This window comes from Euleptes europaea, chromosome 4 (assembly GCF_029931775.1).
Source record: "Euleptes europaea isolate rEulEur1 chromosome 4, rEulEur1.hap1, whole genome shotgun sequence".
NCBI lineage: Eukaryota > Metazoa > Chordata > Lepidosauria > Squamata > Sphaerodactylidae > Euleptes > Euleptes europaea.
This window is the reverse complement of record NC_079315.1, coordinates 35,773,259-35,786,543: the sequence shown is the minus strand read 5'-3', so window position 1 is coordinate 35,786,543 and position 13,285 is coordinate 35,773,259. Positions and strand designations below refer to the sequence as shown.

Sequence of the window (13,285 nt, the reverse complement as noted above, 5' to 3'; positions counted from 1 at the left end):
CAGGTCTCTTCTTACATCCTTGCGTCTCCCCCCCCCCCCGTGCTCTGTAATGTTATGTCCCTCTGGTGCACCACTGAGCTTGTGGGGATGGAGGTGGTCCTAAGCATTCTTAAAAATGCTGCTGCCCTAAGGCTAGAATTGCTTGAGCAACCCTGCAACATCTGCTTTTGGTAGTCTTTCTTTCGAGTAGTGTTTCCTGTACTTATGTTAACACACATTAAAATGGGAAAATGGCTTCACTCTTACATCCCAAAAAGGTTCACTTTTTCAGTGTCCAAGAGTCCAGCCCTGTGTTCTTGCATGAATCACCTTTGTGGAGCAGCAACCCCGGAACAGTGACTCTTGCAGAGCTGCAATGGGCAGACTTTTCTGAGGGTGGCTAGTCTGGCTGAGCCACTGGATCAGAAGCCATTGGCTCAATCAATCACACCTCAGGCAGAGTTACCCACCTTCATTGACCAAGAGAAGGCCATGCTAGCACATGCAGATACAGTGGGCATACTTCTCTGTGGATGACTGCTTTGAGCTTCCAGGATATTTTGTTTAGTACCTTAACTTACTTGAGCTCCTTGCTATTTCTTCCACAGCTCACACCCTGGGATCCTGACCTGGATGGCCCAGGCTAGCCTGATTTTGTCACATCTCGGAAGCTAAGCAGGGTCAGTCTTGATCAGTATTTGGATGGGAGATCACTAAACAAGTCCAAGGGTAGCTATGCAGAAGCAGGCAAGGACTAACCACTTCTGTTCATCTCTTGCCTTGAAAACCCTACAGGGTTGCCATAAGTCAGCTGCAACTTGAGGGCACTTTACATACACACACCCTTGGGGAGGGGGCACTGATTGTGAGCAGCCTGGGGGAGCTAGTTAAGGTTTGGGGGAACCCAAGGAACAGATGAGCATCCCAGTCAAACTCTAAAGGATGGCTCAGCATTACCAGTGCAATCCTATGCAGAGTGACCCCCAGTCTAAATCCACTGAAATAAATGGACTCAGAGTCGGGTACCTCTGCACAGGATTGCGCTGCTTAACTGAACCCCTTCTCTTCCAAGGCTGACAATGTCAGACCTTTCTCCCTTTTCTCTCCGCTGCCCCCCATCTGAACAATGATTCATTTGCCAGCTAAGCGCGCCTGCTCGCCCCTTCTGGGGTGGAGGCTGCTGACTTTCCCCAGGAGGAAAAAAAACTCCAAAAGCCCTTCAGGAAGCCAGGGGAGAAGTAGCTGATCAGCCCCAGCAAAGAAAGGAGAGGATCTGGTCGCGGCTGTGATTGCAGACTCTTTGCTTTGGCGCCCCAGCCAGAAGCTTTTCCAAGGCTCTCTCCGACCTACGCTTGTCAGATCTCATGCAAGCATGGGGCGGGGAGGGAGGTGGGCTTCTTGCCAGGTCATAGAAATGCCTTCTGTCTTTCTCCAGGTTGTGCCATTCCACTGAATTCTGTAGCCCCCTCTGTGATTGTTTAACACTTTGGGTTGAAAGAGCGTGAAGCAGAATGATCTACAGTGTTGTATGTAAAAGAGGTGTTTGAGTAATCCGAACTAAGTTATTTCTGAAGCGGGAGGTCAAGCCCTGTTTCTTCCCAAGGAGGTGAGCGAGGTTTTTCTCAGCTCTGTCTGATAGTTTTATGGTGTTTCCCCCCAGCCTTGCTTTGGCTGCTTGTTGTTTTAAATATAATTTAAGTGTATTTTCAGGCGCAACTCTGAAAAGGCGGCATAGAAATCTCCTAAATGAATAAACCGAGAGGCTCGGGCTACCAAATCGTCTTATATGCATTGGAGGTTTTGCCTTGGATTTGCCACTCTTTAAATGCACATTTTCTCCATCCGAATTCTCAAAACTCAACAATAAGCCCCCATGCAGAGTTTTGAGAATTTGGATGGGGGAAATGTGCATCTAGAGAGCGGCAAAGGGAAGGCAAAACCTCCCAGGCATACATGGCCGACCGAGTCGCTATAAGTCGGCAGCGACTTGATGGAGCTTTATATACACACGTAGAGGGGATTTGCGGAGGGCTAACTTAGTGCTTGTACATTAATTTCCTTGAACGTTATTTTTTGGACCGCAACAAGCACCTCAGCCCTGGTGGAAATCCTGGTTACCTGCCTGTAAGCAGGGCTTCCTTCCTACCTGTTCTTCACAAACTGCTTTCTTTGCATCTTAGTTTTAGCAAGAGCTATGAGAGGGAGGCATCAAGCCAGCATGGTGTAGTGCTTACAGTGTCGGAGTAGGATCTGGGAGACCCTGGTTGGAATCCCCACTTGGACCATGGAAGCTTGCTTGGTCACCTTGGGCCCGTCACACACACACACTCAGCCTAACCCACCTCAGGGGGTTGTTGTGAGGATCAACTGGAGGAGGAGAATGAAGTAAGCTGCTTTGGGTCCCTGCTGGGGAGAAAGGAGGGATATGAATTAAATAAAAACAAATAAAAAACCAAGCGGGTGATCGCCTGCCCTTCTGGCCTCATTAAAACCAAAGTAACGAGTGGGTGTTTGGGCGCATGGCTTTCCCCTTAAAAAAACAAAATCCTTCTTTTGCAGCAGATCGAAAATTTCAGGCAACCTTAACCAAGGGTTTCGAACGCGAGGTCTTTTTATATTCCAGAGTCTGGCGGAGAGACGCGACACTGGCTTAAAATAATAATGTAAAAAAAAAAAAAAACCTTTCACAAATAATCCTGTTCATCGCCCCTATTTGGTTTTTTTTTTTTTAAAGGCTATTAAGCCTACATCCCCTCCAGTGTTCCAGTGCTAACACTTATTTTAGTGCTTTGTAGTACAGGTTCAAAAAGCGGGACCGGCGTGCTTGTTTTGTGGGAAAGGGTTTTGCCTGGTAGGAGAGGGTGAGCTTTGAAAATCACAGAGACCACAGGGATTCTGCTTCAGTGGGGGGGGGGGGGGAGGGAGAGACAAAAGCACCCCCAAAAGGCGAACACATTTGTTCTGGCCACAACTGTTACCAGACTTTTCCAAGAGCCCCCCCCCCATCAGCAGTGGAAAATGCCACTAAGGGAGGGGCTGGCTGAAGGCAGAGCTGGATTGATGTACAGGCTAGGAGGTCAACTTCAGTTTAGAGCCTCAGATCTTTGTTGGTTGGTTGGGTTTACTAAATTGCGGTTTGCGGCAATGCTACGGGGCCTTTTCTGCCTGCTATACTTCAGGGCCTCAGCCTGTCCTAACCAGGGCTTGCACCCAGGACATAATCAAGGCGCTAGTCCTTAGAAAGGGCAGCAGGTTCTTGGAAAGCTGCCTACTCCAGCCCCACCCCCGGAATGGCAAAAGGCAAACAGAACACAAGGACTCCAGTAGATCATCTCGCTTTATGTAAGCCCTTGGTCCAAATGAACCAGAAACCACAACATAGACAATTAGGTCCAAAGAAGCTGGTCTTTACTGGTCAAATAGAATAACAGAGCATAAAGGAAAGGGTGACAGCTATGGGGCTGTCTTGCTGAAACTTGGTAATATAGATGCACAGGAAGGGTGAGAGATTACATATTGAAAACAAAGTAGGTTCCCAGAACTTCAAACAGAGAGTGGTAGGCATAACAGCCCTTGCAACCTTGGCTGCGGTTCAGTAGGGATAACATTCCTTGAGTCTGGATGGCAGGATGTGAAAAGAGTGAACAACGCTGATATGCATGACACTTTATTGGTTTGAAGACCCGTTTTCGAGACGACTACGCGAGCGTCCAAAGCCAGGCGGGGCGCCCCCTCCTCCTCGCGGCTAGGAGCCGGGTCCCGCAGGGCCGCTCCAGGGGTGGCCCCTCGCCTGGCTTAGAAGGAAACGGACCACGTGGCGGTGGCCGGCCTCCTGGGCCAGGTGGACGGGAAGCCTCCCGGAGGCGTCGGGCGCGTCCAGGCGAGCGCCGCCCGCGCCCAGCACCAGCAGCGTCTCCAGGAAGCCCTGGCGGGCCGCGTCGTGAGCCGGGAGCGCGCCGGTGGAGGGGTCCGGACGGTTGGGATCGGCGCCTTCCTGCAGCAGGAGCTCCGCCACTTTGGGGCTCCCCATCATCACGACCTGGAGGGGGTGACAAGGAGAGAGACGGTCAGCCGGGGAGACGGGTCCGCTGTCCTGATCCGGGGTTCTCTTTTTGCGCGAATTAAGAGTGCAGCCCGATGTAGGATCACTCCCGTTTCTTCCCTATCCAGACTGGTTTCAATGTGTAGCTGGCGGTGCAGTAGTGAAAATGTGACTCACAATTCGGAGCCAGCTGGGCTAATGTGAATTTGGAGCCGCTTCGGAACCTTCTACGGTGCAATCTTATGCAGCGTCACTTCAGTGTAAACGCATGGTGGGCTGCTGGAGTAGTTCTGCCTAGGACTGCACTGTAAAAGGTTACCGTGACACAATTCAAAGTGAACCCTCAATACAAATTCGCACTGCTGGTTCTGGGATTAGCCCTGAATGAGAATTTCAATGCCACGTTGTGCACCGTCATCTATAAACAGTTTATGCAAAGAACGACCTCGTATATTTCCCTTGCAAGATCTGAAAACAGGCAGTGAGTTTCTGATCAGTAATTTCTAGTATTTACTCGTACTAGCCTTCTTACAGGGTTCTAAGAATTACAAAGACGTAGACCAAAACAAAACTAAAACCAAAATTGCAGGGACCTAAATTGGGGGAGGGGGGGAGATTGGCAAACAATAGCACAATTTTTGACAAAAACAAAAAACGAAGCAAGCTTCAGCATCCGAAAAAACAGTAACATAATGTGTTATCCTATGCATATCTACTCGAAAGGAAATCTTCATTGGGACTTATGCTCTAGTCATCTGTATACCATTTGTACAAAAAAGGTCTTTGTATATTTCGCTTGCTTGATCTGAAAACAGTGAGTTTCTGATCAGTAATGTCTACTAGCATCTCCTACAAAATTCTAAGAATTACAAAGATGTAAACCAAAACAAATCTCAGGGACATAAATTAGAAAGAAAGAAGGAGATGGGCAAACAATAGCACAATTTTTGGCATTAACACAACTAAGCAAGCTTCAGCATTCCTAAAAAAGCCAACATAATGTGAGGTGCAATCCTGTGCATGTCTACTCGAAAGTAAACCGCCGTCTTCATTAGGACTTCTTCTCAGGTCATCTATATACCATTTGTGCAAAGAATGTCGCTTGCAATAAATGTCGCTTGCAAGAAAAAGTGCCATTAAAGACTTGCAGGCAATTTCATTCAGCTCCAAAATGGCCGGGAAAAGTGGGCTAGCAAGCCACATTTTTGGAGCAAGAATATTACATCTCTAAGAACTTATGTAGTACATATCCAAGCCTTAGACTGGCTGGCTGGCTGACTGCTCGTCCGTCCGCGGGTCCATCCATCATCTATCCATGTACGTTATTTCTAGACCGACTTTCTCACAGGGACTCAAGACTAAGGAGAAGCCCTCTGGCGAGGGCTTGCCTAGGATTGGGCTGTAAGTCTCAGTGCTTTCAAGAAGAGAATGAAGCTGGCTTCCCATTCGTGTGAATTGCAGAGGGCTCTAAGCCTCAACGTTTATGGCCCAACAAATGTCGGTCTTCCCAGGCAGGCCTCCTCGGAAGGCATTGTCACTGAACGACGTGAACCTTCATTCGAGCCCGCTTTTCCAGGCATGAACATTTATTTACCAAACGCCTACTCCGCCTTTCTGTAAAAACCTATAAGGCGCTTCACAAGAATAAAGGCCGTCCTTAGGTACAGGGCGGTTGTGTCGCGTGCCTGTAGGCAGTGTTCCTGAAGAATCATACATTTAGTAGATCCTTTCAGGCCCTTCCTAAAACGACTAAAATTAGGAAAGGAAACACCCGGTGTGAAAGTTTGGAAAGCTTCCGCACACCTCAGCATCAACCATAGGCTGCTAGTCAGACCTGGGAAGCCAAGCCAAGTAGTCAGTACTTGGAAAGGAGAACACCAAGGAAGACTCTGCGCAGGAAGGCGATGGCAAACCAGCTCTGCTGAATCACTTGCCTTGAGCCCCTGGCTGGGGCCGCCCTAAGTCGGTAAGCATCCCTTGGAAATCAGTAAGAGTCAAATGCTCGACTCAGACGGTTTTAAACTATTTTTACACTATTTCCCACGGACTTGTACTTTCGATTAGTGGCGGGGGGGGGGGGGAGGGAAGCGAGCGAGAGAACCATCCTAAAATGCCCTTGCCTTGAGAAACGACCAACATGGAATCCATGGATCATCAAAGTTCCGGTATAAAGAGTTCTTCTCCATGATCTGGCCTGCCCAGGCTAGCCCGATCCTCGCCCGATGTCAAAAGCTAAGCAGGATCGACCCTGCCAAGTACGCGGAGGCAGGCAATGGTGAACCCCCTCTGAATGTCTCTTGCCTTGAAAACCCCATCAGGGGGTCGCCATAGATCAGGTGTGACTTGACAGCCAAAAAATTAAAAATTCTGGTCTACATTTTCCCCCCTGCAAGATTTCCGTTAACTTCCCTCCCCCCTGAAAGAATTCCGGTCTGTATATTCTTTCCTGCAAGAATTCCGGTCTACATGTTCCCCCTGAAATAATTCCGGTTTACATTTTCCCCCTCCTAACCCAGAAACCACGAAATGGCGTTCTGTGGGGGGGGGGATAATTCACAGTGGGTAGCCGTGTTAGTCTGTCTGCAGTAGTAGAAAAGGGCAAGAGTCCAGTAGCACCTTAAAGACTAACAAAAATATTTTCTGGTAGGGTATGAGCTATATATCTCATGTATATGTAGAAAAGGGCAAGAGTCCAGTAGCACCTTAAAGACTAACAAAAATATTTTCTGGTAGGGTATGAGCTATATATCTCATGTATATGTAGAAAAGGGCAAGAGTCCAGTAGCACCTTAAAGACTAACAAAAATATTTTCTGGTAGGGTATGAGCTTTCTGGGGAGGTTCTGAATCGGGCGGTCGGCTAATGCCTAGGGCTGTCCGCGCCTGTCTTTTGGGCATCTTAGTGGGATAAGGGCGTTCTGGGGCAGTCCGACAGAGAATGGTCCCAGGATGCCTTTGGGACCCACCCGAGAGCGAAGTGTGACCCTCCGAGGAGCCGCGGGCTCCTTGTGAGGGAGACAGGAACACAACACCAGGTTTCCAGCAGCCATGTAGGCAGGAGGGCTGCCGCTCCTTCCTAGTCAGGAAGTATTAAAAATACTCTTTATATGCACTTGGGGGTTTTCGTACTCTTTGAACGCTCCGTGGATGTTTTAAAACCATACAGGCATTTCAGTTTATTATAGTGAAAGCTGCCAGGTATCCAGAACTTGCTCCACAGGGTGTGTGTGGATATACTCGTTTCTAATCGCCGGGGGAGGCCAGCATCACAGGGCAGCCCTGAGAGTCTTAGCCCCTTCTAAATCCATGGATTTCAATGGACTCAAAAAGGTGAAACTCTGGTTGGGGTTGTATTATTAGTTTCTAAATAAACACAGTAGAACAGAAACGGGACTCTTGTAGTACCTCCAAGACCTGCATTAGCTTTCGGGTAGGAGAGCGCTGAACTGACCCTAGAAGCTAAGATGACTAAACTGAGGCTATCGTACTTTGGTCACATTATGAGAAGACCAGATTCACTGGAAAAGACAGTCATGCTAGGAAAAGTTGAAGGCAAAGTGGAAGACCCAACAAGAGATGGATTGAAGGAAGCCACCGCCCTCAATTTGCAAGATCTGAGCAAGGCTGTTAAGGATAGGACGTTTTGGAGGACATTGATTCATAGGGTCGCCATGAGTCGGAAGCGACTTGAAGGCACTTCACACGAACACAGGAGAGCTCTTCTCGTCAGCTGGCGATACATGTTTTGTAAAGAGAAGGTCGCTCCACCGATCGGTGGACCAACCCATCCGTTTCGATCTTTTTTGCTTGTTCAGACCAGACCTAGATCCAGCACGTAAACCAATCTGGGAAAAGGACTCCGAGAACTAAAGATGGACCGCCCCCCTGCAGAGTCTAACAAAATGGACGTCTTCCCCTGCCACACGAACTCGAATGATCAAAGACTCCGGTCTTCACACGGGATCCGCTTAAGAAACGCGTCAGTGGGGTTATGATGATTATCATTTAAAATTCAATTTAAAGACAATGGGAAACCTTAACGCATGGCGATCCGAGAATCTGTGGTTTTCACCGGGCCATTCGTTCAGGAAAGAATTCCGCCCTCCTCTCCCTCGCCTCTGGCCAGGAGTTTTATTATTATTATTATTATTTTTAAATACACTGAAAGGGGGAAAGTAAAGAGATTCCTTCGATCTTTCAGAAAACTGGATGGAATCTGGCGTCCTGATTTGGGAGTGGAGCAGGGGAAAGCACAATGAAGGGATAGAAATTTTAAAGGGTGGGGGGGAGGACAAAAAAACACAAAACCCAATACGCTCTACAACCAGACTCCTTGCTCGGCTTCAAGTGCCAATTTTCTCTTTTCTGCCAAGAACGCGCGCCCGTTTCGGTTTATTAAGGCTGGCATTTCAGAGAAAGGGCGCGGGACCGCGCAGGGCTGGCCGGCCTCCGCACTTCCTCCTACCCCCACGGCCTCCCCCTTGTTGTAGCGCCCGTTTTTGCTCATCGGAGACCCCGGCGTGTCGGGGGGGGCGGCCGGGGGGCAGACCCACCCTAGGTTTCCAAAGCCCCCTGCTGCCGAGAGAGACTGCTGGGTCTCAGGGGAGATCTGCCGCGTGCACGCCGCCAGCTCCAGACAGACGGCCCGGGTCTACCTGAATGGGGGTCCTGCCGTACGAGTTAAGGGCGTTGGGGTCGGCCCCCTCCTGCAGCAGGCGCCGCACCCCCGCCAGATCCCCCGCCGCCGCGGCGCTGGCCAGCCAGTCCGCCTGGGCCGCCCGCAGCTCCGAGGCGCCCTTCATGGCACCGACACGCGCGCCCAGCCCGCGGGCGTCACGTGGGAAGGCACCACTCTCCCCCTTCCTCATCTGCATACTCCGCTCGGATTGGACACGGGCGCTCCCCCCCCCCGTCCTCTCCTGCCAGCCGGGTGGCTTCTCCCCCCCCCCCCTCCTGGGTCCATCTCCGGGGCTCGGTCAGGCCGGGCAGGGCCTCGCGCGGGGCCACCGCAGGTCGCTCTGCGGAAACCCTCGCCGCGTCGCCCCTTCCCGGCAGCGCCTTCTCCCTCGGACAAGCGGCCCCTGCCTGGCCCCTCCTGCCCGGGTCCGTCGCCACGGCTTTAAGCGCCCAAGATCTGTCCTGGGGTGGCTGTCGTTCCCTCCCTCCTCCGAGGACCTCAGGGCTGCGTACGTGACCCCCACCCAACAACCACGACCCTGCCAGGTTGGTCGGGCCGAGAGACGGGCTGGCCCCAGGTCGCCCGGCAAGCGTCCGTGGCAGAGGGGCAGTCTGAAGTGGGTCGCCTGAGATCCCACGTTCTCCCCGCCACCCCAGGCTGGCTCTCCTTTCCGCCCAAGAGCCAGCGAGGACGAAGAAGAAAGCGGTCGCCTGCCCGCCCTCTCCGGTGGGATTCTCTCCCTCCTCCCAGCAAGGGGGGTCGGGATCGCTAGCTGGTGAAAGCATGCCCATGGGGCAATATTCGAAGTCAGCGACCCCTGGGTTGCCCGGGGGGAAAGGACCTCTTCCCACGACCTCGTGGGAACCACCACAAACTGGCCACCCGGGGGGGGGGGCAGCAAGGACTGGCTCCTTGCTTCGGAGAACAGGTGCTCTGGGCGAGGAGCAAGCGGCCGCCAGGAAATGCGGTGGGGAGCCCCGTAGGGTCCGCAGGGTAGAATCGCGCAGGGATCGCTCTTTTGCGATACTGAAGAGAGTCTGTGGTTGAAAGCGAGGGCCCTCGTTCAGCCCCGGAGACCTCCTTTTGGCATGCAGGTACAGCCTAATTGGTTTGGTTTTTAAATAGTCTCCCTCTATGGACTGAAACAGCCTCTCAGGGAGAATTCTCCTCCAAGCCTTTCACTGGAGGATTTTCTTTCCCCATTCCTGCAGCCGGAAGCGATACAGTCCAGAATACAGGCAGGGATTAGGTCTGTGTCAATACATCATTAACCATAGTGGCTTAAAAAAAATAAATCAACGAAAGAATAAGGATTGTAATGCGCTCCACCTTGTTGCTGTAAATGACTGAGAGCTTTGACTACCATTTCCTCTTTCAGAGCATCTTAAGGGAGAGGGTGCATTTGGGCAGGTTTATCATGGGGGTGGAAGGAGGTTGCACATCTGAAGCTTCCTTAGGCCGAGTTGCACTATTAGTCCACCTAGGTCGCAACCCTCTTCTCGGACTGGCAAGGGCCAGCTTCTGGGGCAGAGAAGTCCCTGGTGTGGCAATGCCATGGGGTTGACCTTTTTGAGTGTGCGCTTTCTCTCTCTGCTCTACGCCCTTTCTCTGGTTTTGCCAACCTCAGGGCCTGGAAGCGCTCCTGAATATCTCGGAAAGGAAATGCCGCAGGGTTTTGATTCTCCATACCCTGCAATACCATGAGAAGAAAAGCCGCCTGCGATCCATTTCGCCAGGATCTGGACCTAGCAACCTGGCTTGGGAAAGCTTGCCAGAGTCCTGACAAATTGAGCCGACGGTAGGGTTGCCTGCAGGTCTTAAGAAAAATTTCCTGTTCCTTCAAGTGGCAACTGAAACTTTTCAGGACACCGCGGTAAATATTATCGCCTGGTGAATAACATCCCGTCAAGCATCTGTTAAAGGGTCAGGGCATACCCCCTCCATTTCTGCAGAAAAACCTTTCTCCTGAGTAATTCTAACGGCATCCAAGGGGACCTACCTGTCTTTGGGCTACAGCCTTTGAAGTATTTCTCCAGCTTTGCTCTTTGCTCTTAAATAGGGAGAAGGAAGGAGGGAACGCAGCATGGTACAGCCCGATCTCGGCGGCTAAGCAGGGTCAGCCCTGGTTAGTATTTGGATGGGAGACCACCAAGGAATACCAGGGTTGCTATGCAGAGGAAGGCACTGGCAAACCACCTCTGTTAGTCTCTTGTCTTGAAAACCCCATAAGGGGTCGCCATAAGTCGGCTGCGACGGGGCGGCGCTTTACACACACACTGAGAGAGAAGCGGGGGCAAAGACATCTCTGGACTCCACCTGCAGTCTCCTTAATCAGAAGAGGCCGAGGTTCTGGTGACTGCCCTTCATGACGATACCTGGCACTTTCCATTTGCAGAGTACTTCACTGAGCCACACAGCTCCCTGTTTTACAGCTGGGGGAAGGCGCGGCAATTCAGCAGAGACGAAGAGAGCCCTCACCCGTTTCCCGTTTCCCTGTGGTCTCCACAGTCAGAATGGCTAGCGGGCGGGATCATCCAGTGTTTTCTTATGAGATCTATTTATCAACTTCTAACCTTAGCGATAGTGAGGGGGAGGATGGAGCCAGGAAATGATGCTGATCTGGTCTAACAGCTGGAATCTCTGCATATTTATGTAGAAGTAAATCGTAATTTTCATGGGGTTTACTTCATAGTTCGGCTGCAGTACTTAACTATACTCATTTCATTAGATTTAAAAATTGAACCCCATTTAATCAGGATGCAAGCTGTTTTAAAAGCATGTCATGTAACTACAAGTCTGCTTTTTTACTTAGAACAGACATTTGCTCTTTCTCTTTCACATTCGAGAATCCCCACTTCTCAATAGTACCTGCCTTCACACATATAAACATCATCTGTAAATAAAATAACATTATTTTCTCCAGAACTGTTCTTTTTAATTTGCATACAGAATTTATTAGAACCCATACCACTGATAAAAGATTTGCTTGTGAGTGACAGCCCTACTTTTAGTACAGTGTGTTTAAGGATATGAGCTTAGGCCCAAGTCACACAAGTATGATACGGTACAATCCTAAACAGAATTCTACTCTTCTAGATCAAAGGGCTTAAAAGTTTAGGACTGCACTGTGCAATGATACTTAACTGGAGCCATACAGCACCCTCTCCCCATCTACAATCCTGCAGGGCATTCAGAATTTATGGGGCTTCTTGCCGATCACACTGGCTCTGGTTTGTATGCATATATATCTTGGTCCCTAGATGGCCGCCACATCAACTAATGATCAGCGTGTATGAAGAGGCCTGCTTGCAATTCAACCATGCCTTCTAGTATCAATTCCAAAGCAATGCTTCTGAAATAGAAACAATTCACACAGTCGGTTGCTTCTCCTCCAGTGTGGAATAATCAGATGAGAACTCAGGCCCTGCATGTGCGAACACGACCGTCTTGTTCTTATTGGGTTGGTTTCTCTACTCCTCCACATGCCACCAGCTGCGTGACTTTGGGCTACTCACAGGTCTCTGAACTCTCTCAGCCCCACCTACCTCACAGGGTGTCTGTTGTGGGGAGGGGAAGGGAAGGTGATTGTAAGCCGGTTTGATTCTTCCTTAAGTGGTAGAGAAAGTCTGCATGTAAAAACCGACTACTTCTTCTGTAAATAAATAAATAAATAAATAAATAAATATGAAAAGAAAAGAAAAGAAAAGCTTTGCTGGTGGGATTAAATCCTTTGGAGACCCTGGTCTAGAACAGTTTTAAAATTGCAAGTTTCTAGTTCAGGCAGAGATTCTTTAGCAAATAGGGCTTAGAAACACAAACCAAGGCAGCAATTCATTGATGTAGGTTTACTGATGTCAGGTGGCAGCAGCTGCCACCACAACACAAGCATCTTCAGTGTGTGACTGAAGTTAAGCGCAGGAGTCATTTTGTAGCTGGTTCAGCCTCCTGCGGCAGCCATGTCGTGGTTGCACCCCTCACACTGTGTCAGAATTCCCGTGGTGCCGGCAGTGGGAACGGATCAAGTGATCTGTTCCTGATCACGGTAGCCCTGGCAACCACCAAGAGGCTATACAATTGGCTGCATCAAAGGGGGAAAGCTTTAACTGGGTTGAAAGTAGCACCCGGTAGGAGAAGCCTATTTCGTTTAGTTTAGCCATCAGTTTAGAGCTGCATAGCTGTCGCATTGGGGGGAAACTCCCTGAAAGCAGAAAGCGAACACAACAAGGAAAACTCTCGACTGAATTCTTGTTGGCATGCCAATCCCGGTACACCGAAAGCTACCACGTCAATGAAAAAAAAAGGGGGGGTCATCCCGTTCTTCTTCCTGAGATGCTATATTTCTACATGCAGGAAGTTGTTTTCGAGGGGAAATGTTCAGACTTACCCCAAGCCTCAACCTGATGCAGTAATTCTGATGATCAGGGTCGAGATTTCAGGTGAAGTGGTTCAGCATGTCTAAGCAGACCTGCTCCAGGTGTTGCCATCGTGGTGGCCACTACAACCTTGCCCATCAGTTCATTGCCAGAAGTCCAGAGCTCCCATTTCCCCACTCCGTTCACTATCATAAAAGGTGGTTGAGCAAACGGG

General features: G+C 50.1%; 1 protein-coding gene across 1 annotated transcript; it reads right to left on the bottom strand.

Annotated features, from left to right (window-relative positions):
- Positions 1-3,724: 3,724 nt before the first annotated feature.
- LOC130476961 (cyclin-dependent kinase 4 inhibitor B-like) lies at positions 3,725-8,983 on the bottom strand. Its single transcript, XM_056848966.1, has 3 exons — positions 8,950-8,983; positions 8,676-8,782; positions 3,725-4,018 (listed from the first exon to the last, which is right to left on the bottom strand). The coding sequence occupies exons 1-3, from the start codon at positions 8,981-8,983 to the stop codon at positions 3,725-3,727; spliced, it is 435 nt and encodes a 144-aa protein (XP_056704944.1).
- Between the last annotated feature and the right edge of the window lie 4,302 nt (positions 8,984-13,285).